This window comes from Macaca mulatta, chromosome 3 (genome assembly GCF_049350105.2).
Source record: "Macaca mulatta isolate MMU2019108-1 chromosome 3, T2T-MMU8v2.0, whole genome shotgun sequence".
NCBI lineage: Eukaryota > Metazoa > Chordata > Mammalia > Primates > Cercopithecidae > Macaca > Macaca mulatta.
Genome location: NC_133408.1, coordinates 194,109,800 through 194,133,542, shown reverse-complemented (window position 1 = coordinate 194,133,542; position 23,743 = coordinate 194,109,800). Strand labels below are relative to the sequence as shown.

Genomic DNA, 23,743 nt, shown 5'->3' with positions numbered 1-23,743 from the left:
ATTGGCCTGGCTCCATCAGGGCCAGCAAACCTACAGCTTAAAAACCCTTCCACAGAGGCCAGGTGCGGTAGCTCATGCCTGTAATGCCAGCACTTTGGGAGGCCGAGGTGAGTGGATCGCCTGAGGTTAGGAGTTCGAGACCAGCCTGGCCAACATAGTGAAACCCTGTCTCTACTAAAAATACAAAAATTAGTCGGGTGTGGTGGCGCACGCCTGTAATCCCAGCTACCGGGGAGGCTGAGGCAGGAGAATCGCTTGAACACAGGATGTGGAGGTTGCAGTGAGATGAGATCGCACCATTGCACCCTGGCCTGGGCAATAAGAGCGAAACTCTGTCTCAAAAAAACAAACAACAACAACAAAAAACCCTCCACAGAAAGAAGTCTGAGTTCCCAGAGCATCTTTTGATGACAAAACCATTTGGATCATTCTCATTTGCAGTCCTTTTAATGAAGTTGATCTCTTTGAGCTCACGATTCATCTGGAGTCCACAGACACAGCTACAGTTAGGCACCACTTCAACCATGTCAGATGTAGGAACCAAGCACACGCTGTTCCAATTTTAGGAGAATTTGCTATCTAAAATGAAATGACCCTTTTACATATCCAGACACCCTGGTGTATTTGTCCAGATTTTAATTTACACACACACACACACATACACACACACAACACCATATACAGGCTGAGTACAGTGAGACCCATTCAGCTTAGAAAATGGAAACTTCCTCAAAACCCAAATACAGTTACCGAACTTGATTGGCTTACCAGCTGTTGGCCTTTAGGGCCCCATCCTGCATACTGAAGTTTTGCATTGCTGACTTCTGGTGGGTCCAGACTTTGAGGATCCCTGAAAATGGAACAAACAAACAAAAACAAAGCAAAATGTTGGGAACCAAGAATTTAAGCTGCTGCAATTTTATCCCCTACCTATAACTTAACCCCTTTCTCCTTCCATGCTATCCATTTCAAGAGCTTGTCTCTTGTTTTACTAAGTAATATGTCTCATTTAGTCTCTATTAGGTTTCTTCAGATGTATATAATTTATATGAAGCTCAAATAGGTCTATCATCGCTTAACCCAAATAGTAAATACTCATTAAGAGAGAACATGCAGTGAGGTCTCTGGATCAACTTCTTAACTCTCCAGAACAGTCAGAGTTAAAAATTAAAATGCAGAGCCATGCAGTGATCTGTCTCCACAATTTGTGTCTCCATCTTTGGTTCTCCTAGAAGGTAATTTTTTCTAGGTATCACGCAGGTCGTTATGACCTTACAAACCTGGTGGCATCAGGTTTTGTGTTGGTTTGTGTTGACAGATACAAGCCGAGAGAGAGAGGGAGGAAGGGGATAAATTGAAAGATGTATTTCCTTTCAAACCTCACTTACATTTTTTATCCTTAATGTACTGATTAAATACCAATACCACCACAACAAAAACCTGCCTAAGTACTTAAAGGTTATAGTGAATAAAGGTCATGGTGGCAAAAATGAAAAGAGCTAACACTTTTATAAGTATTAAATATTTCAGTATATTTTGTAGCTACTGTTGTCTCCAACATGCAGAAAAGATTCATTTTCGTGTTTCTTTTGGATGACACCCCTTCACGTGAAGAATGGTATCTGTGTTCTGCTGAGTCTGCTGGGCTCTGTCAGGTAAGCACCCCATCACTTAGCTATAATATTTCTTATGTGGGGCCGGGCACAGTGGCTCATGCCTGTAATCCCAGCACTTTGGGAGACCAAGGCAGGTGGATCACAAGGTCAGGAGATCGAGACCATCCTGGCTAACATGGTGAAACCCAGTCTCTACTACAAATACAAAAAATTAGCCAGGCATGGTGGTGGGTGCCTGTAGTCCCAGTTACTCGGGAGGCTGAGGCAGAAGAATGGCGTGAACCCGGGAGGCAGAGCTTGCAGTGAGCAGAGACTGTGCCACTGCACTGTAGCCTGGGCAACAGAGCAAAACTCTGTCTCAAAAAAAAAATTATATATATATATATATATATATTTCTTATGCGGAAGACATAGCTGGGAATACACCCACTCATCTGTAGAGGGAAATGGTTGAATGGCCTTTGGAAAGGGAGGATGCTGCATTTTAGGGGTTGCATGAACAAAGGAGATGAGGCAGGAAGGGAAGGAAGGTGAAGGGCTAAGGACATGGTGGACTGGAATCAATAGAAAATACAAAAAGCAACGGCTGAATAAAACTACCAGGAAAAACAAGGAATACATTTAGATTAAAGAGAGATGGGGGAGGCTAGAGAGTCCAGAATGCCCCAGGTAGTTTTAAATGAAGTGTCTGGGTTTGGAGAAGCCAGGAAGCCTGAGGATAGAGCGGCGATGCCAATTCAGAGAAGACATTGCTGCTTAGAAACCAGCTAGGAAGGCAGCTACCCAGCAATCAGAAGAAGCAAACAAGTCCTAATATTGCAGGTTCTGTTAATAGATGAGTTTCTAACATTTGCATGGTTTTGTTTTGCTTTGTTTTGTTTTGAGAAGGAGTCTTGCTCTAACGCTCAATCTGGAGTGCAGTGGCAGGACCTTGGCTCACTGCAACTTCTGCCTCCCAGGTTCAAGTGATTCTCCTGCCTCAGCCTCCCGAGTAGCTGGGATTACAGGCACCTGCCACAACGCCTGGCTAATTTTTGTATTTTCAGTAGAAACAGGGTTTCACCATGTTGGCCAGGCTGGAAACTCCTGACCTCAGGCAATCCATCCTCGTTGGCCTCCCAAAGTGCTAGAATTACAGGCGTGAGCCACTGCGCCCCACCAACATTTGTATGTTTTGATGTTTCAAAGTATTCTCATAAGCATAGGTTAGTTCCTCTTGAACCCTGGTGAACAGTTTGATCAACATAAAAAAATGAATGATAGTACTGGATTAACCCATAGAATAAAATAAATACCCATGAGTCTTTACTGATATAAATAAATAAATCAAATCATCAAATTTACAGTGGAAACCTGGCAGACAGCCACTTAAGCAAGTGACCAAGGCCAACATCATCGAAGCCCCCTTGGATACAATGCACTGGGAAGGACAAATAATCATTTATGTGATTTTTTTTTTTCACCCAAAATGCAGAACCTTACTCCAATCATGAGAAAACACTGGGAAAAACCCAAACTGAGGGACACTCCAACATAACTGACCAGACCTCCTCAAAAGTGCAAGGTCGTGAAAGACAAGAAGAAACTGAGGAAATGTTACAGACTGGAGGATGCTAAGAAGAAAGAACATCTCAAGGCAGCGTGGGGTCCTGGGACAGAGAAAAGACACTGGTAGAAAAATTGGTAGAATTCAAATAAGGCCTGTCGAGTTAACAATATGGCACCCATGTTGATTTCCTATTCTTGATCATTATACTAAAGTTATAAAATATGCTATCGCTAGGAGGGGTGACATGAGAAATACAGGATTGTTTTTGCACTATTTTTGCAACCTTTCTATGTCTACAATTATTCAAAATAAAAAGCTTTAAAAAAAGAATTTCATAGCTTATATCTCATTGGCTATAAAAATTGTCCTAAATAGAAATGAAAAGTCAGATAATTTCCCTTCCAACATACTGTGATCTTGATTTTAATAACTGAAAAAAAAAATTCCATACGTAGCATAGCACAGGCCCTCAATATGTGCCTATGAACAAACAAATAAATTAGTAAATAAAGGTAGGTTCTAGAGGTGGCTCTCAGCAAAGATCCTTTTGCAAGTTTAGAGACAAGCCTAACAAATTCACTTTACCTGTGTTTATTTGGAATTTTCTAAGCACAGAGGACAGAGTGGGGGATCAGAAAGACTTAAACTCCATTGCCTTACTTAATATTGAAATTCAGTTTGTTAGATTGTGATTTCCAGTAGGTGTCTAAGATATTCAGAAACAGCAGGGGATTAACTTTTCTTTGATATGACAGATGTAAATTCCCTTAAATGCTAACTGGAAATAATATGGAGTGCCTTGCAAGACTGCATGAACACTAGGGCCAATACGCCATGTGATTCACTAATTCCGATTTTATTACCTGTGCTCACCTGTGCTCAAGGAGTCCTTTACTTCTTCCATAAGCTAAGATGCATTTCCCTTCCCTCACCACCAACACTTTACAGGAGTTTCCACAGAACCACCCTAGGAATCAAAAGGTTTGCACCCTAGTCCCAACCTTACGATGTATGGATCCCACGGCCTTCAGCAACTCTCTGTGTCTTATTTTCTCCTATGGGGACAATAGCTACCCTCCTCCTACAGAATGGTCGTGAAATTCAAGAGAAACAATGGCTATTAATTTATAAACTCTAGCATAGTCCAAAGAGGTAATTATTTTCGTTTTGCTAGCTAGTGACTCTCTCAACCTCTCCATCTTTCTCAGTCTCTATAAGTTAAACAAACGACTCCAAGATACCAGAAGTGAGTGGTGGCAATCTGTCTTCAAAAACACCAGGATGCCCCTCATGGGCAGGAAGCTGTGAAGTCATGGAAAGAATTCCAAGAAGCTCTAAATTTAATTCTGAATCCTGCCACTAGGAGCAAAGGGCTTGGGGCAAGAGAGTAACTGGATCCAAGTTTGTTTCCCTGTATAAAATGAGAATAATCATGTTTGCCTCATAGGGTTGGAATCAATAATCTGTTGTATGTGAAAATAGGTAGCACAGAACTTCCTAGCAGATATTCCATAAATGCTGGTTTATTCATTGATAAACTGGTAAATAATTTGACCATGCAATATAATACACACAACACATATATGTGAATGTGTAGATGTATGTGTGTGTTCCCTTAACCCTTCACTTAATTAGAAAGGATCGATGGTTGATTATTGATAAAATGTTATTACAACAACTATGTGTAATTTCCTTTAAAGGCCCAGTAATATGTCAGATATTGGGACAAATTTACTCCATGGAACTCTGTAGCAAAAAACAAATGGGCTCAATCCCTGTGTCAGGTGGGAGACCGGGTTTAGGGTCTCAATCCTCAATCATATTCTCCACATCTGTTCCTATGAAAGGAACTTACATTTTTGCATTGGAATTCGATTTCCTGCAGGGTATCAGATACTTTTCCTTTCAAGTTAAAAGAGGATTTGAGAGTGATTTTTCCAACTTCTTCTCCACTGTGGGAATTCCCTTTTTGATGAGCCACTTGGTGGTCGTTCATCCTCTGCTCCGATCCCCTACTGAATCGCTTTCCTCACACAACTCCTTCTCTGCCCAGACTAGCAAATGCCCAACTTGGGTTTTATGCTGAATCTACCTCCTCCACATCAACACCTTGACCTTTGAGAATGACAAATGCAATGTCTCCAACCTCAGCTGGCCACTAACCATTCCCATCATTACAACCACCCAGAGGTGTGAGACACGTCTGTCCTCAATGCCAATTCCAATCTTTCCTGCTCTCCTCACATCCCCCTTGTACCTACTGCCTCCTTACCCTAAAGGGACAAGGAGGTGTGGGGCACACAGAGGGGCACTGAAGGCTCTCCCTCCCACACCCACTCCCACTCCCTCTCCCTTTTGCCTACAGGGCTTCCCTCTCCATCAGCCTCACTCTCAGCCTTTGCGTCTGGGAGGCTCCAGCTTGGCCCAGATTCCCTGTTTCCCTGCAGAAAGACGTGCTTCCTCCTGAACACACTGAAGTACCTGTTGCTCCTCCCTCCTCTCAGTCTCCAGTGACCAGGCATCCCCTTCCCGTCTCGGCCAGCACTTCCTCCTGTACCTCCTTTTTTGTTCCAGCCTAGAACTATCAAATACTTTCCTTTCCATTTACCTTCCTGGTAAACTTTTATTATTTATTACTATTTTCTAATTAATAAGCTTAATTTTTTTAAGAGCAGTTTCACGTTTAGAGAAAAACTGAACAGAACTACAGAGAACTCCCATATCCTTCTTCTTCCCCTGCCCTCGGTTTTCCAAATTACAAACATCTTGCATGAGTGTGGTGCATTTGGTACAGTTGGTAAACCAATATTGAAACGTCATTTTTAACTAAGTCCCATAGTTGACATTAGGGTTCACCCTTTGCCTGTGTGTTCTCTGGGTTGTGACAAATCCATCTGTCTTGCACCTGATCAAACAGACATCTTTTGGGTCTCTGCACCTCTGTGTGCTCTGCCTATTCATCCTTCCCCCCCTACCAAACCCTGGCAAGCACAGCTCTGCTTACGGCCCCCGTAAGTCCGCCTTTTCCTGAACGTCACATAGCCGGAATCATACAAAGTACAGCCTTTCAGGTTGGTGTTTTTCACTGAGAATCTGTGCTTTTGGCTCCTGCAAGTTTCTCCACGGAGGATAGACTTTTACGCTGCTTCAGCCTCTGGGATTTTGCTCCACCAGTCTCCTTCCTTTCCCTAAAGCTGTTCTCCCAAAGGAAATGCAGACAACCAGGACCTCCTCCCAGGCAGTTTCTCCACCCACCTCTGAGCACCTCCTCCCAGGCAGCCTCTCCACCCAGCTATGAGCACCTCCTCCCACGCAGCCTCCCCCCCCCGCCGCAGCCTCTCCACCCACCCATGAGCACCTCCCCCCCTGCAGCCTCTCCACCCACCCATGAGCACCTCCCCCCACAGCCTCTCCACCCACCCATGAGCACCTCACCCCCCTGCAGCCTCTCCACCCACCCATGAGCACCTCCCCCCACAGCCTCTCCACCCACCTCTGAGCACCTCCTCCCACGCAGCCTCTCCACCCACCCATGAGCACCTCCTCCCACGCAGCCTCTCCACCCACCCATGAGCACCTCCTCCCACGCAGCCTCTCCACCCACCCATGAGCACCTCCTCCCACGCAGCCTCTCCACCCACCCATGAGCACCTCCTCCCACGCAGCCTCTCCACCCACCCATGAGCACCGCCTCCCACGCAGCCTCTCCACCCATCATCAGTCCAACCCCTACCGGTCTTGGTCCAACCCAGTGACTGGTCCAAATCCGAGGGCCACTTTCTGACCTCCCCTGTCCCTATCCCACTGCAATATGGCTTCCATCCATTTCGAAACTGAAATTGCTTCTCTTAAGATCTTCTGTGTCCATCGAGGTGCCACAGACCGTGGCCTCCCCGTCCTGGGCCTGCCCACGGTTCCGCCGCTGCTTCTCTGTCTCGATGTTCAGGACCGCCCGTTGTCCCAGCTCTCCCCTCACCTCCCTCTCTGGTCCTCATCTCCTGTGGGATCTTCTCTGACCACCCTTTAAAAGTCAGTGTCCTGGGCATGACTGCCGCCCCGCTCCTCTCTTCCACACCCTTCTCTGTCACTGTCATTTCAACTGTGTCCACGTCTCTGGCCTCCAGAACTGCGAGGGGCAATTTCTGTTGTTTTAAGCCACGAAGTTTGTGGCGATTTCTCACCGCAGCCATAGGAAGCGAATGTCCCTTCATTTCCCGGTTCCACCAAGGCCCAAAGCGACTTGCTCAGGGCCAGCATCTGTGTGAACATTTAATCAAAGGGGGAAATATCTCCAACTGCCTGAAGGGACAAAGTGGAGACCCTCAGAGGGCAAGGCAGAGGCAAACCCTGGGGAGCTGACCTGACCTGCTGCCCTGTCCACCCCACGGGCTTCTGGCCCCAGCCAGCTTCCTGCAGAAGTGCCCGGCCCCACCTCGCACATGGAGGCCACGGCAGCACACTCGGCTTAAGCCCCAATTCCCCGCATCAAATGATTTTCCAGCATGTCCTGGATTCTTCTGAAATTCTTAGAGGTGTGTGTGAGAGAGAGGAAGACAGGCAGAGAGAAAGAGAATGCAGGAAGGTGTACAGTGATTTATTTGGGGGCTACTTAGTGGCCCTCCTTCATTTTTCTTTCTTTCTTCTTATTTATTCATTTATTTTAACGAACTCCTGCAGGCTCGGTGATGGATCATCTCCTGGGTAGAGATAGATTAAAGAAATGATGCAGGAAGAATAAAGTGATCTGGACTTAACTATATTTTAAAATAATCACACAATCCATTCCGATTTTGCTTATTTGAGCAATAAACAAAACAGGGCATAAATCATGTTGAAATTTGAAGAGTAAATTAGTGCTGCAAAGTTTACTCATTTATCTTCCTAAATGATTTTGAGGGACTGAAAAGCTTCTGAACAACAACAGCATTTGGGAGTTAAGGGGCAAAGCTAACAATTGCTTTTCTGGATCCTAACATTTTATGACCAAAGGCACCAAAACATAGCATTCTCAGTGTCTAATCATACGTGTTTTCTGAGTCTTCCTATGCACTTAGCATGGTGGGTAATATAAAAATGTATGATACACTTGCAGTTCTAAAAGGGAACCTGACACATGGTAGATGCTCAATAAATATTAATTGAATAATTAATTAATGGATGGGTGGATTAATAAGTAGGTCTAGTGTAATCTCCAATCACTGAATGGCTAGGGTCAGTAATACCTTAAACTCATGCAGCACTGAAATATTCATAGTACCATTTTTTGTGTGTATCTAAATGACACAGTTAAATTTTTGAGGGCAGGAATCCTCATGGGCATAAATGCTTCCTTAGGGGCCAATGTTTGAGCACATACCCCATTAGTAATTTTAAAATTTCTCCACACACTCTGTGGTGTATCTGAAGTTCCTTTCCTAATGAAACACTTGGGCCAGGCACGGTGCCTCACGCCTGTAATCCCAGCACTTTGGGAGGCCAAGGCAGGAGGATCAGAAGGGTCAGGAGTTTGAGACCAGCCTGACCAACATGGTGGAACCCCGTCTCTACTAAAAATACAAAAATTAGCTGGGTGTGGGCACCTGTAATCCCAACTACTCAGGAGGCTGAGGCAGGAGAATCGCTTGAACCTGGGAGGGGGAGGTCGCAGTGAGCAGAGATCGTGCCACTGCTCTCCAGCCTGGGCAACAAAAAAAAAAGATTTGCATATAGATGTTTTCAGGCAGAGATGCTCCACTCACTAAAGACTGATCAGGGTGGCCTGTTCTAAAATATTAGTGACAGCTTCCCTCTCTAATTCAGAGGGACACTTTTAACATATATGATCACAAATAAGAGCACAGTCATCCCTTGGTATCTGTGAAGATTGGTTCTGGGACACCTCTGCAGATACCAAAATCCACAGATATTCAAGTCCTTGATATAAAATGTGTGGTGTTTGCATATAAAGTAAGCACATCCTCCAGTATTCTTTAAATCACCTCTAGACTACTTATAATCCCTAATTCAATATAAGTGCGAATATAAATAGCTGTGATACTGTATCATTTAGGGAATAATGACAAGGAAAAAAGCCTGTACAAATTCAGTACAGATGCAACCATCCATTTCTTTTCTTCAAGTATTTGATCCAAGGGAGGTTGCTTGAATCCGCAGATGCAGAACCCTTGGATATGGAGGACTGACAGTAGTAAATAGTCACATGGAAATGGAATCTTTGTAATAAAAGGGAGCTTGTGTCTTCTCTGTCACCGTAAACCTAATATCAAGACCAGTGCTCAACAAACTCTGCAAAATGAAGACATGAGAGGGAAACAGAGGTGAGTTTTGGTGGGGGGTTGTTAAACACTAAAGCATAATTTGGGGGTGGGGGTGAAATGTTCTAAAATGGAATGAGATGATGCTTGTGCCACTTTGTGAATAAACTAAAAAAAAGGTTTATTTTCTATCTATCAATCGTATCTCAGCCAATCAGTCTATCTATCATCTATCAATCAATCAGTCTATTATCTATCATCTATCCATTAATGGATTGATCTGTTTATCTATCTATCTATCTATCATTTATCTATCTACCTATTTATCTATCATCCATGGATTGATCTATCTATTATCTATCTAGCTATATGTCTGTCATCTATCCATCTACCTATCTATCAATCATCTATCTATCATTTATCTATCAGTCAATCTATCAATCTGCCTACCTATTTTGAGAGGCAAGGTCTCACTATGTCGCTGGAGTAGACTGGCACAGTCATAGCTCTCTGCAGCCTCAACCTCCTGGTCTCAAGCCATCCTCCTACTTTGGCCTCCCAAGCTGCTGGGACTTCAGTCTTGTGCCACCATGCCAAGCTCTGTTTACCTTCCTAAAGCTTTCACCTTACATCATATGCATTAAAAACAAGCTTTTGGTCACCTCAAGGGCTTTTTCCTCCTGCCTTTCAGTAAAATCCCATTACAGAACAAAAAAAGTTGCCAAGAGGAAATCTGCTATTTCTTTTTGGCCTGTGGCAAGAGCAGTGAGACCCCAGCCTGTGAGACAGGGGAACACTGGAGTTTATGAAGGACAAAGAGAAGCCCTTTAAAGAATGAATAGACATGAACGAAGCCAGTTCTAACAGGTGCTCCCTCCTCTCTTCCCACTCAGAGCGTTCTTTCAGCCTCTTTCCCATGTTTTCCACTTTCTCAACCAGTTCACTGGCATCAGCTCTGACTCAGGGAGTTTCTGACTCAGGGAGTTTGCCCTCATTGGCCTCGAGAACAAATTGCCCAAACACTCAACTCAAGATGTAGTTTCAGTAAACATAAGTGGTGTGAAAAACATGCAGAAGACTGAGAACCAAGCTGCGTCTGGGTCTCAGTGAGCTGCACTCTGACGCAGCGGGTTCTCACAGCGCTCAGTACGAACAGCGGGGACACAGAAGGGACAGGCTGCACGCGCAGCAGCTTCATGCAGCCTGAGGACCTGACAACATACACATGCATGTTCTAGCATGTTCAACACACATGCAGGGAGGTGCGCCGTGGGCTCTGTCAGCGTGGTCCCTGATGAACTCTCCCTTCTCCCAGAGAGCTGCGTCTATTATCCGAGGACACTAATGAGGCTCTCCACGGAATTATTTTAAACCAATCTAAGTGTGTATATTGATCACACACACACAAAAACACAGACTTAGTGATAATGAATTAGACTAAAGAAAAACACAGAGAAGCCAGTCAACACTAAATCTCCAACAGCTCAGGTAGGAGAAAAAAAAGTAATGAATTAGAAAGCACAATAAGAATGAACAGTATAGGGAAAAAAATGCCTTTGGAGCAAAAGTGATTTAGATGCCATGTCTAATAAGCAGAGCAGGGCGCAGGCGAGGACGCGTTCCAGTGGCTCTGCCTTGCTCCGGCATCCTGGTGCCGGGCATAATCACCAGCTGATGTGTTGGGAGCCTGTGGAGGAGCTCCCTTTTTCATTGTAAGATTCTACTACTAATTCTCAGGACATTATCCTGATCATGCCATCTCCTCTTCCACGCACTACAGATTTCAACCTTTTCTGTCCTTCCTTTAAATTCCTAAGGCATATCTGAGACTTTCATGTTGATCTTATCTAATCTGGGGGCTTATGATTAGAAAAAGGCCTGAAACCATCTTGTTATTCGGAGTACGGCTTTCTATGAGGGTGCTCTGGGAAAAGGTTTCCAATTCTTGGAGAAAACCGACCAGCATGCTGGGGCTGTGGGGGTGCAGACCGCAGCTGGAGGAAGCCTCGGTGCGGGGGGGTGAGGTTGGCCCGGGATTTCCTTTGTGACTTTCAGTTTAGCCATCTCATCCTTTCCCTTTAGGCTGCCCATCTGTAAACTGGGACGGCGGAAACCAGAGTCGTGCTGAGAATGAGTAATGTTGCCGAAGCAATTTGGAGACAGGGCTCAGTCCTTCTAGACTGTGTTAGAAGCAGCAGCCGATCCTCAGCCATGCTAATTTGGGCAAAAGACCTGACACAATTAGGGCCCTGCAGCACTGCAAAGGATTCTTCTCCTGACTCAGTTGACCCTAGCTCCGGCGTGGTGCTCATATCATTCACAGCCAACACTGCTTGGGGTTTAGTTTAGCCTATGGAAGGGGAGGTCTCATCGCGGTAGGGTGCAGAGAAACTGGGGAGTGAACTGCAACTAGGAAAAAGGGGAATAGATTTTTCACAGGCTGCAGATATAGTTGATTTAAAACTATACTCATGCAACCCCAGGACATTGCATTGTACAGTTCTTATATAGTCTAATAGGAGCACAAAGGGAATTTATTCATTCTCTAATGAATGTGGTTTCTGTAACCATATAGGAAATTCCTTGACAATCAGAATGGTTTCCTTCTCCCCTGACCCCTCAAATCCACAGTACCTAGTGCAGTGCTAGTACCTAGTACAGTGCTAGTACCTAGTGCAGTACTAGAACCTAGTACTAGACTGGAACCTAGTGCAGTACTGGCACCCATGAAGTCATAAGTGCATACATTAATACTGCCTGAGAGCGCCTCTTAGCATTTCGAAAAACCAATAGAAATGTACCTTCGGGCAATGGTGTGGTGAATCAGTTAGGATGTATGCAGAGATGTAAGAAACTGACCTTCACATGAGAAACTGGGACCTTGGTTGTCTAAATTTTCTGTGCTAATGAAAAGGTTAATTGTAGACAGTTCTCATCCTTCCAACCTCCCCCTACCAGGTAGGACTGCCTTCATGCATCCAGTTGGATGTAGAAAAGACAGCTGCTACAGGCCAGGGTTGAATTAATTTCTAGTCTGGACCAGCAGAAACATGAATTTTGTGTGGTTTCTTTTTAACCCAAGTGCTGTGGCCACAGTGGCAGGCTGCATGTCAGCACTGCCCTTGGGCGTCTGATATCCTGATAACACTGTGCTATGGCTGAGCTGAGGGTCCTGGGAAGTCAGAGAGCTCGACTCAATAAACAACTGTGTCTTCTCCTCTGAGTGCTGTGCTGTTGGGTTTGCCAGCCCTCACTTGGGAATTAAGGCCTTCTCAGTAAGGACACACCACGGCTTATCTTCTTTTGTAGGACCCAAATGTCAGAAGTTAGGCCACGTCACCAGGATGTCCAAGTGCAGATGGCTCTGTGCTCTTTTTCAAAGCCTTTAGGCAACAGACAGACCCAGCCCAGAAGCAAGCTACTGGGATACGCACAGTTTTTTGTGGTTTTTTTCTTTTTTTCTTTTCTTTTTCTTTCCCCTCCCTCCCTCCCTCCCTCCCTCCCTCCCTCCCTCCCTCCCTCCCTCCCTTCCTTCCTTCCCTCCTTCCTTCCTTCCTTCCTTTGTTGCCCAGGCTGGAGTGCAATGGTACAATCAGAGCTCACTGCAACTTTGACCTCCTGGTGGGCTCACATGATTCTCCCACTTCAGCATCCCAAGTTGCTGGGATCACAGGCACGTGCCACCATTTCTGACTAATTTTTTAATTTGTATTTTTGTAGAGATGGGGGGCTTGCTATGTTGCCCAGGCTAGTCTCGAACTCCTGGGTTCAAGAGATCCTCCCACCTTGACCCCTCCAAATGCTGGGATTATAGGCATGAATGGCTGCGCAGGCCAACAGTTTTGAATCTGTTTTATTTCTTTTGTTCTTCCTTAGGAGGACTACCAAGGGGGGCAGTTATTGAAAAAAAAAAACTCCTTCTCTCCAAACTCTGTCCAAGGAGTGAGGACTTCATGGAGCAAGCAGGAACTGGGCTTTCTCAACCACTCCTGAGGTGAGTGCCCAGGGCCACGTGGAATCCGCTCCATCAGGGAGTGTCTGTCTCATCTCCTGCCTCTTATTCCCTATTTGTCTTCACTGCTGATGTGTCATTTACAAAGTGCCAGAGAGAGATCATTTGGAGGGATGAGAGATGGCACAGTCAGGCTGCTGCTCCTGCAGGTCGGACACCGTCACCCAGAGGCCCCAGGTGCCAGGTAGAGAAAGGCTGGCACGGTCTGGCATGGAGGGTGCAGATCTATGTGCAGTGAGCACCAATGCCCCTCCCCACAGCGGCAGTCGGAGCCACCCCCGGGCATGGTGGATTCCACCTGCCATGCACAGTGACCGGGTAGAGGGCAGAGGGTCAAAAAAGTCAGTCCTGGGGTAATGAGTTAAGAAAAAGGCAGAGTTCTTAATGGTGCAGCCACTTTGGAAGACAGTTGGGCAGTTTTGAATCTAATTAAAGGTGCATTTACTTATGATCTGGGAATTCTACTTCTAGGTATTCACCCAAGAGAAAGGAAAACACGTCGGATGAACATCTGTGTGCAAATGCGCACAGCACTTTTATTCATACTAGCCCCGAACTGGAAACACTCAAATATCAATGAAATGTTGAGTGAAGAAACACATTATGATATCCATGCAACAGACCACTCCTCAGCAAGGAAAAACAAATGAATGCAGACACCTGCCACAACACGGGTGAATCTCAAAGGCAATTATGCTAAGGAGGCCAGCTGTAGAAGGTAACACACTCTACAACTCCCTCAACACGACATTCCAGGAAAGGCAAAAGTGTGGGACAGATGGCATGGCAGTGCTCGCCTGGGTGGAGGGTACGGAGGATGCTCTGGGCAGGTGCAACCTCCCTGAGTCTTGTTTGTGGGGCACTTATGTCATTGCACCTATTTGTCAAAAGTTACTAAATGATGCCTTCAAAAAAATTTGTTTTCTTTTTTCTTTTTCTTTTCTTTTTTTTTTTTTTTTGAGATGGAGTCTCCCTCTGCTGCCAGGCTGGAGTGCAGTGGCGTGATCTTGGCTCACTGCAACCTCCGCCTCCTGGGTTCAAACAATCCTCCTGCCTCAGCCTCCCAAATGGCTGGGACTACAGGCGTGTCCCCCCACGCCCAGCTAATTTTTGTATTTTTAGAAGAGATGGGGTTTCACCACGTTGGCCAGGATGGTGTTGATCTCTTGACCTTGTGATCTGCCCGCCTTAGCTTCTGAAAGTGCTGGGATTACAGGTGTGAGCCACCACGCCCGGCCCAAAGGGTGATTTTTATTAGAAGTAAATTGTACCCCAATAAACTTATCATATACACACAGTTGGTGTTGGTGTGTGCTCTTCCCACCACCATCCGGACTGACCTGCTCCCTCTCTTTGAGTGATGCCCTTTCCTGGCTGAGGCTGCCCTAGATGTTTGACGTAGGCCAATGTCCCCAGTGCAGACACGGTAGGGGGATTTGTGTTCAACCCTCTGCAGGAGCACAGGGGAGAGAGGAGGTGATGTAGAAACAAAACAAAATAAACCAGACAGCAAGGGACAGGTGGGGCCTTTCCCTATCCATCCCTATGCTTCGCATCAGGCCTGGCATTTGCAAGGGGCTCAGTCATTTATTTTTTATTTATTTATTTTTTTAGATGGTTCTGCTCTTGTTGCCCGGGCTAGAGTGCAATGGCACGATCTTGACACATTGCAACCTCTGCCTCGCAGGTTCAAGAGTTCAAGCAATTCTCCTGCCTGTACCTCCCAAGTAGCTGGGATTATAGGTACTCACCACCACGCCCGGCTAATTTTTTTTTTTTTTTCAAACTTTTAGTAGAGATGGGGTTTCACTATGTTGGTCAGGCTGGTCTCAAACTCCTGCCCTCAGGTGATCCGCCTGCCTCGGCCTCCCAAAGTGCTGGGATTACAGGCGTGAGCCACTGCACCTGGCCGGGCTCAGTGATTGTGTGGGGAGAAGGAACACACAGCACAGCACACACATGAACCAGGCTTGGCCTCCCAGGGAGACACGGGCCTTTCTCTTTAACATCCATAAGCAGGAAGAGTGTCACCCTCCAGGATGTCAACAGCTCTCTCCCAGGAGATTAATGGCTGGTTCAACACGCGTGTCGATTCTTCAACACAAGAAAGTGACCAACAGCCAACATTTAAAAATAAATAAACAAACAAAACACCTTCCATTTTAGATGCGGTGACTTGTAACATGTGGCGTGTCTGTCTGAAGCACAGACTCCCCCCAGGGCAAACATCCACAGTTAAGGAGGATGTAAGACTGGACCTCACTAGAGGGAGCCCAGCGCAAACGTGAAGTTGGCCAGGCTCAGGAACAGAATAACAACCAACGTCCGGTGCCCCTTGACGTGGATAGACCCCGGAAGAGCCGGCTCTGCCACATCTCCTCCATGCTGCAAACTTTGATACTCTAACCCCTCTACTGAATATCATTAAGTAAATCCCCAAGAACACAGTTAATCTGAGATCGACCCTTATTTCTCCAAGTTTCTTGAGTGGACAAGGAGATTAATGCCTGAGGGGAAACTTTGCTGGCATATTCAGAGACAGAAGTGTTATTTCTCAGCTCCCATGACAATCCTGGGTGTCACTTATCAAGGGCAGCAACTAAAGGGGTGAGCAGGCCAGATGACCCCAGCTGGACACCAAAATCACCCAAGGAGCCTTCAAAGCCATCCTGAGGTTCCCTCCTCAGAGGTTCTAGTATAACCCATTTGGGGTGGGGCCCCAGCATACACATTCTTGCTCCTCAATATGGCTTAGTTCCTTAATTCATTTCCTCTAATGATCAACCAACATGTATGGGGTCCCCCCGTATCACGAACCAGAGACATGGGTGTAGAGTTTAAGATGAACAAGGAGCCTGACCAAATGATGACTCCTGTGCATTTTCACCTCATTTTCAAAGAGACTTGTTTGTTTGAAAATCTTTTAGACTTGCTAAGAAAGTCTCTGAGGGAGGTAAATGAGTCCACTGAAAAGAGTAGCTGCAATGACTCCCTTTGCAGGTGGCCGATGGTATTCCAGCCACTGACGACCTTCGGCTTGTTATCTGAGACCTGCACCCAGAAAGAGAATATGACCTGTTGGTGCAGCCTCTTTCTCCACTTTTGCCATTCAAAGTCACAGTGTCACCCTGCGCAACAGCCACTGGTATTACAGGCAGAGTCCACACCCTTCCCACCCAACTCCTCTCTCTGACATCTTAGAACGATGGAGAGAAAGAAGTCAAGTAATACATGGATATCGAAAGCATTCCTAAACATCCCCTTTAGAAAAATTCTATCTACAACAATGGAAGTAGCCATTTAACACAACAATAAATTCTAGTGTGAAATGAGAAGCAGTTCTGACTCTTGGCATTCAGAGATTTTTTAGAGGAGGAGGTTTTGGAGCTGTGGCTTGAAGGGTCAGAAGGAATTGAGTACAAGAGGCACAATGACCAGGACATTTCTGTAGTGCGCATGTGTGGGAAGGGGCATGTGTGGTGGGGAGTAGAATGAAGTCAATAGAGGTGTGGACAACCAGAAACACATTCCGTGTTTGGGAGCAATGACTGGACGCACTGTATGATGTGATTCATTCTTACAAGGCCGGATGGGAGAATACAAACCTCAGAGGCAAAACTCACTGATTATGGCATTGTTTCCTAAAGAGCCTGGGCATGGTTTTAGTCTGTTTTTAAATTTAGAGCTCCAGGAAGACACTGTCAATTGGCCAGAGTTAACAGTGAGTATGAGATTTATTTTCTGTCCCAAATTTAGGGAAATTTGACAAAGGGTGGCTAATTAGATTTGGCTATATTATGGAAGGTCTTGGTGCCCACCATGAATAGAGCCCTCAGTATTTTCTATGAACCAAAGCAGGCCCTTAGAGATACCACCTCATCATACAGTGTTTCATAGAAACTTCACCATAAACCCCATGCATTAGGCAATTAATATATGGATGGAGTAAGTGTGCCCAGAGGAGCAAAGTAACTTTTCCATGACTACAGAGGTAGAAAGGAAGACTGGGGATTTATGCCCAGATCTCCTTGACTCTAAAGTCCATTTTTTTTGTGATGGTTACTAGAAGTCTGGATTTCAGCAGGAAGGAGGGATGGAAGGAGGACAGGAGGGGAAGGGAGAAGGGGGAGGGAGAAATGGCTGAGACCAAGTCTTACAGGCAGATGTATGAGTTGTTCACAGTTCTGAAAATCCATAAAACCAAGTAACAGTGGAATTCTCCCCTCTTCAATACCATGGTAGAGACACATAAAATGCCATTTTATTGGGAGGCCAAGGCGGGTGGATTGCCTGAGCTCAGGAGTTCAAGACTACCCTGGGCAACACAGTGAAACCTCGTATCTACTAAAATGCAAAAGAAATTAGCCAGGCATGACGGTGTGCACCTGTAGTCACAGCTACTTAGGAGGCTGCGGTAGGAGAATTGCTTGAACGCGGGAGGTGGAGGTTGCAGTGAGCTGAGATTGCGCCACTGCACTCCAACCTGGTAACAGAGCAAGACTCTGTATCTTAAAAAAAAAAAAAAAAAAAAAAAAAAAGCCATTTTAAGAAGATCTCTCCTGCATTTTTGCTTCACACTGGTGCTTCCCCAGTTTACATACACAATCCTAGTCCTGCAGCTTCTGGCAGCCGTGAAGGTAACTTGCTCTGCAGAGGCAAAGCCTGTCTCCGTGTGTGCAGCAGCTGGGCCCTGGAGACTCACACACAGGAAGAAAGGGCTGGAAAGGAATGCGCTAACCAACACGGGTGCTGAGAATCCTCACGGCTGCCCTCCTGAACTCGCTACCTACGGACTGCTCATGGTAGAGAGACCTCTCAGGATGGCACCAGGCTCAACTCACAAGGAGCCCAGGCTGCCACAGATTTAATTAGAAGGACATGGAATATAAACACTTGAAATCTGTCTTCCTTTTCCAATAGAACGCCAGCTACTCATAATCACCATTAGTGTGGTTTCTACATTGTGTAGCCAGGTTTCTACACCGTTCCAACCTGGCTGCTGATTGAATCCACAATTCTGATCTTCTTTTTTCTTCAGTGTGTGCTGTACATAAGCACAAAACTAATTTGAGCCTACTGTTTTCATCACATTCCTCTTCTGCTCAGAAAGGTTGCTATGTTCTTATTGTAAAGACCAATACCACTGGGTTTTAAACACTGAGTGTTTCAGTTGTCTGCACTCTAGGTACCTCCTAAAACCTACCTAACCCTATGCCTGCCCACGCTGAGTCCCATGTGAACACTCCAGCAGCAGCCTGGTCGGGCACCTCATTAATTCTAGGAAGTGTTGGCTCATGCAAAGGTCAAGTTCATTTCATGTTTTACCCTGCCTGGAGTATCTCCCTCCTGTCTTCATCTATTAAAAAGTAAACAAACAAACAAACAAAAACTCAACTATGAGGCTCAGTTCAAGTCAAACTTCCTTCTTGAGATTGTTTATGACGGTGACGCCTTCAACCCTCTCCTCCTTCTTTGGTGTGCAGTGTTAAACATCCTCGCTTCACGCCTGTAATCCCAGCACTTTGGGAGGCCGAGGCGGGTGGATCACGAGGTCAGGAGATCGAGATCATGCTAGCTAACACAGTGAAACCCCGTCTCTACTGAAAATACAAAAAATTAATCAGGAGTGGTGGCACGCGCCTGTAGTCCCAGCTACTCAGGAGGCTGAGGTAGGAGAATTGCTTGAACCTGGCGGGTGGCAGTTGCAGTGAGCTGAGATCCCATCACTGCACTTCAGCCTAGGCAACAGAGCTAGATTCTGTCTCAAAAAAAAAAAAAAAAAAAAAAAAAAAAAAAAAAAAAAAAAGAAAAGAAAAGAAATTACTCATTTAAAGGACTTTATAACATTTTATTATATAAGTCTGTATCTTTCCTTTGCAACAATATTTCAATTTCTTAAGGATAGCAACCATGCTTTCATTGCTCTAGATAGTATTTCAATAAGTATTTGCTCACACAGTATCTTTTCTGCTTCCATTGGAGGCAAAACAAGAATGCTGAAAAGTTAATTGCAGAAGGTCAGAATGAGATGAAATAAAAAAAAATTATTGAGTATTGAGAATTATAGACAGTTGAGGCCATAGATACCTCTTTTAAGAGGGAAATTAAAATTACAAAGACATTATAATTACCTGAGTGTCATGAAACAAGCCTCAGCTTAGAAAAATTATTAAAGAGAATTGTTTGATTGTAGGGTTATATTATTCCTTTTCAAGATGGCTAGAAACTAAAGTCTGATAATATTTAATTATACGACTACAAATATATATTGGGTACATACTACAATACTAACTAATAACTCACTACATGCAAAATTCTTTGCTGGGTGTTTTGCATATATCATTCCACTTAATTCTTTTTTTGAGATGGGGTCTCGCTCTGCCACCCAAGCTGGAGTGCAGTGGCACAATCTCAGTTCACTGCAACCTCCGCCTCCCAGGTTTAAGCGATTCTTGTGCCTCAGCCTCACCATGCTCAGGTAATTTTCGTATTTGTAGTAGAGACGGGGTTTCACCATGTTGGCCAGGCTGGTCTCGAACTCCTTACTTCAAGTGATCCATCCGACTTGGCCTCCCAAAGTGCTGGGATTACAGGCGTGAGCTACCACACCCAGTCATTCCATTTAATTCTTCTAACAAGCCTATGAGGTGGGCACTATTTTGTTTTGTTTTGTTTTGGTTTGGTTTTTGAGATGGAGTCTTGCTCTATCTCCCAGGCTGGAGTGCAATGGTACAATCTCGGCTCACTGCAACCTCCGCCTCCTGGGTTCAAGTGATTCTCCTGCCTCAGCCTCCTGAGTAGCTAGGATTACAGGTGCCTGCCACCATGCCCAGCTAATTTTGTATTTTTAGTAGAAACGAGTTTTGCAACAGGCCAGCCTGGTCCCGAACTCCTGACCTCAGGTGATCCACCTGCCTCGGCCTCCCAAAGTGCTGGGATTACAGGTGTGAGCCACCACACCAGGCCAAAGTGGGCACTATTATGATGATCTTTTTATGTGGATCCTAAGACCTATGGAAGTAGGACAGCTCTCGAGGTCACACAGCCAGAAGTCAACAGCAGAATGGGCTCAAGTTCAGGTTTGTGTGGCTGCAGGGCCTAAGTCATTCCCTGGCATGATGCTATTAGGCTGGCACTGGGCACTGTACTTTCTCCACCTAGATATCTACTTCCTAAATAAACAGAACACTCCTCTGGATCACAGTCTATAAACTTAGAGAGCAATTCCAGGTGGAAGGAAGCGATGGCTCAGTGTCCTATTTCCACAGATACAGAATGTGGCTTTAAAAAGTCAACTACAATTCTAAAGAAACACAATTTTTTCACAATTTTGTTTGGTGCCTGAAAATTACCAGTAGGTAAGCAAAGTTAGAGCAGCAAATATCCACAGAAGACGGCCAGTCATGAAAAAAAATGCCTTTGAACACCCAGTAGTTTCTATTCTATTATGGCTCTGAGTTTGCCAGACCCCTAAAGGCCAACGTTACACAATAAAGCAATATGACCGATTTTTCTTCAAATTGATTTTGGTTATAGAAAAAGAGTCCATATGTCTCTCAGAACAATCCTAATGGATATGAGACTACATTTTAGAAATATGGTATCACTACTATTAAAAGTGTATATTATGTATATGTGTGCGTATAGAGCTAAGTAGATAGATAATAGACATAAATATAGATAATTTTGCCTTTGGCTTTAGACCCTAAGAAAATATAAAGGCAAAACTAATTCTAGAAAAAAAAGTCATGCCAGGAAAATGTCATGCAGTAGCCAAGTCTACAAAAATATTTACTGGAAACACCTAACAGACCCTTGCCTCCACCATGGAAGATTGCTTTATTTTATTACAATTCTGATATAAAAACTTTTAGTGAAACACTTTATGTTAAAAATAACTAGCTTTGGTTCTGCTAAAATATAGATTTGTGTAAAAGTCATGTGTCGTTTTAGGATACAATTTAAGAATAAAACTTTTGGAAGCTTGGTATGTCAAAGTCAAACAAACCTACCCTTAGGTCATGGATTTTTAATTATATAAAAATTCAGCTGCCTTGGGAGTCTCATCGCAACTCCTGCCTTCCATGCAGAAAGAGCTCTACCTGGCCCGAGCTATAGAGGTCACAGCCATCGAAGGAGGGAAGCTAACAGCGGGGACAGGGGACTGAAAGGGGGATGGGAAAGGTAGAGTCCCTCCTAAAACTCTTCTGCCATTTGCAAAATGGAAGGACACTAGAAATCAGAGGGCATGAGAATGTTAATTAGGCCTTTTTCTCTGGCTGGTTGGAAAGCCTGAAGCTAAGAAAAAAAAAAAATCAAGTTATAAATGACAAAACCATCCTGAAGATTGCACAGCCTCTGGCTTTAATTTAGAGGGAGGAGTGAGGAAAGAAAAGATGAGAATTAGTAAAAAAGGTACAGATTTGTGTTTTCAAAATCAAGAAAATCTCTTAGTTTTCTTGTATATGAATAATGTACATTTAAATATTTTAGTAGGGACTTTCTTATTTTTAAAAGACAATTGTGCTTTCCTCCCTATCCAAAACCCACCTAGATCCTCAGACTTAGAGCTCCGGGCTGTGTTCTTCTCCTGCCACCTGGTGGAGCACGCACACCGGTGACAGTGATGACCGAGAGGTCACGAAGCTCCAGACCCAAGGAGATACCGCTCAGAGAGTCACTGTCTCATTAAGACAAATCAGAGTCTGGCAATATTTGCCATGAATTAATTGGCTAATTTCTCATAAATGGTCTTATGACAAAGAGGAAGAATTGAGGAGGTTGAGCAACGCCGCTTCAGAGGAGCTGTGTTCAGTGACATGGTGACAGGGTGGGACACTGACTTTGGTACCCCCAGAGGTTGTTTTCCAATAAATACACTTGCTACATCTTTCAATCCTATAAGAACCCTCAGAAGAGAAACTCGTATGTCACTACAAATCTCATCTTTATAGTTATCACATTTGTTCTCTGCATTGTGAAATTTGAATGAATCTCAAGGGTTTTTTTGTTTGCTTGTTTTTGCTTTTTTGTTTTTTAGACAGAGTCTTTCTCTGTCACCCAAGCTGGAGTGCAGCGGTGCAATCTTGGTTCACTGCAACCTCTAGCCTCCCGGGTTCAAGCAACTCTCCTGCCTCAGCCTCCTAAATAGCTGGGACTAGAGGTGTGTACCACCATGCCTGGCTAATTTTTGTATTTTTAGTAGAGATGGGGTTTCACCATGTTGGCCAGACTGGTCTCAAACTCCTGACCTCAAGTGATCTGCCCTCCTCGGCCTCCCAAAGTGCTGGGATTATAGGAGTGAGCCACGAGGTTTTTTTTTACTAGCATGGGATTTCGAGTCAACCTGACTTATGCTGAGACTCCAGCCGCAGCATACACTAGCTAGGACGTGAGGGGCAGGTGATGACCTCTTGGAGCTCTCACTTAAAATGGAAATAAGAATGCTTTTCTCGCAGGTTGTTGAGCAGGGATAAAGGTATATGAAAGCCAACCAATAAACGAGGGGGATTATTCTTGCTCTGATTCTATTAAAGACACCAGAAGCAGCTCCCTCCATGTTAAGGTCATCTACAAGGGGGATCATCACCAGCCTCCGGGTATCTAAGTGCAGAAGCTGAGCCTTGGCCTGAGCTTTGCCAGCTTGTTTGGCAAACCCCTGTGCCAAGTTCCTAGAATCTGTTTCTTCCAAATTCTGACTGATGCAGTAAAATATTAACACCATACGTTAGGCATCAACCACTTTTAGAGTTTCGAGTTTTACAAATTGATATAAGATGGAATGAAATATCTATCATCTACAACAAATTCTATTGTTCCCAGAAGGCGCAGATAAATCTCAAGGCATAATTATAGTCCTGCCTGCCATGACCTCTGAAGATGTATGTCAGTTTGTGAAAGAATAGGATAATTCCTCTTTACTGAAGAATATTTGGGTTTCTATTTAAAACATACTTTTAATGAAAAATTTGTATGAATACTTTATTTTTGCAACGTGGGCCATCTTTGCTTTCTTTGGGCTTCATTTTTCTAACAATCTAACAGAAACTATCGGTCACATTTTGCTGAAGATCCACATGTGTCTTCCCTTTGTCTAAAGCCCACATGAAATTAGTTTATTCGTGTTTGTTTTCCAAGGACATGCCTCTCTTCTAAGCTGTGTCGTAAACAGACAGCAGCAGCTATAAACACTCATGCTGTGATTAATGCTTGCCTATGGAACAATGCTTTTTAGACACTCCTGCTGTTAAAATTTGCTTGGGAAATGAGGATGCCTCAACCTAGATATTCACAGGAGCCTACACGACACTGC

General features: G+C 44.7%; 1 protein-coding gene across 4 annotated transcripts in view; it reads right to left on the bottom strand.

The window, feature by feature from the left end:
* Positions 1–23,743, bottom strand: part of DPP6 (dipeptidyl peptidase like 6) — an 853,145-nt gene that overhangs the window by 220,861 nt on the left and 608,541 nt on the right. For all 4 annotated transcript variants that reach the window (XM_015135214.3, XM_015135213.3, XM_015135215.3 and 1 more), the window contains exon 7: positions 769–850. In XM_015135214.3, coding sequence (XP_014990700.3) covers positions 769–850 — 82 coding nt within the window. The remainder of the gene's footprint in view (positions 1–768; positions 851–23,743) is intronic.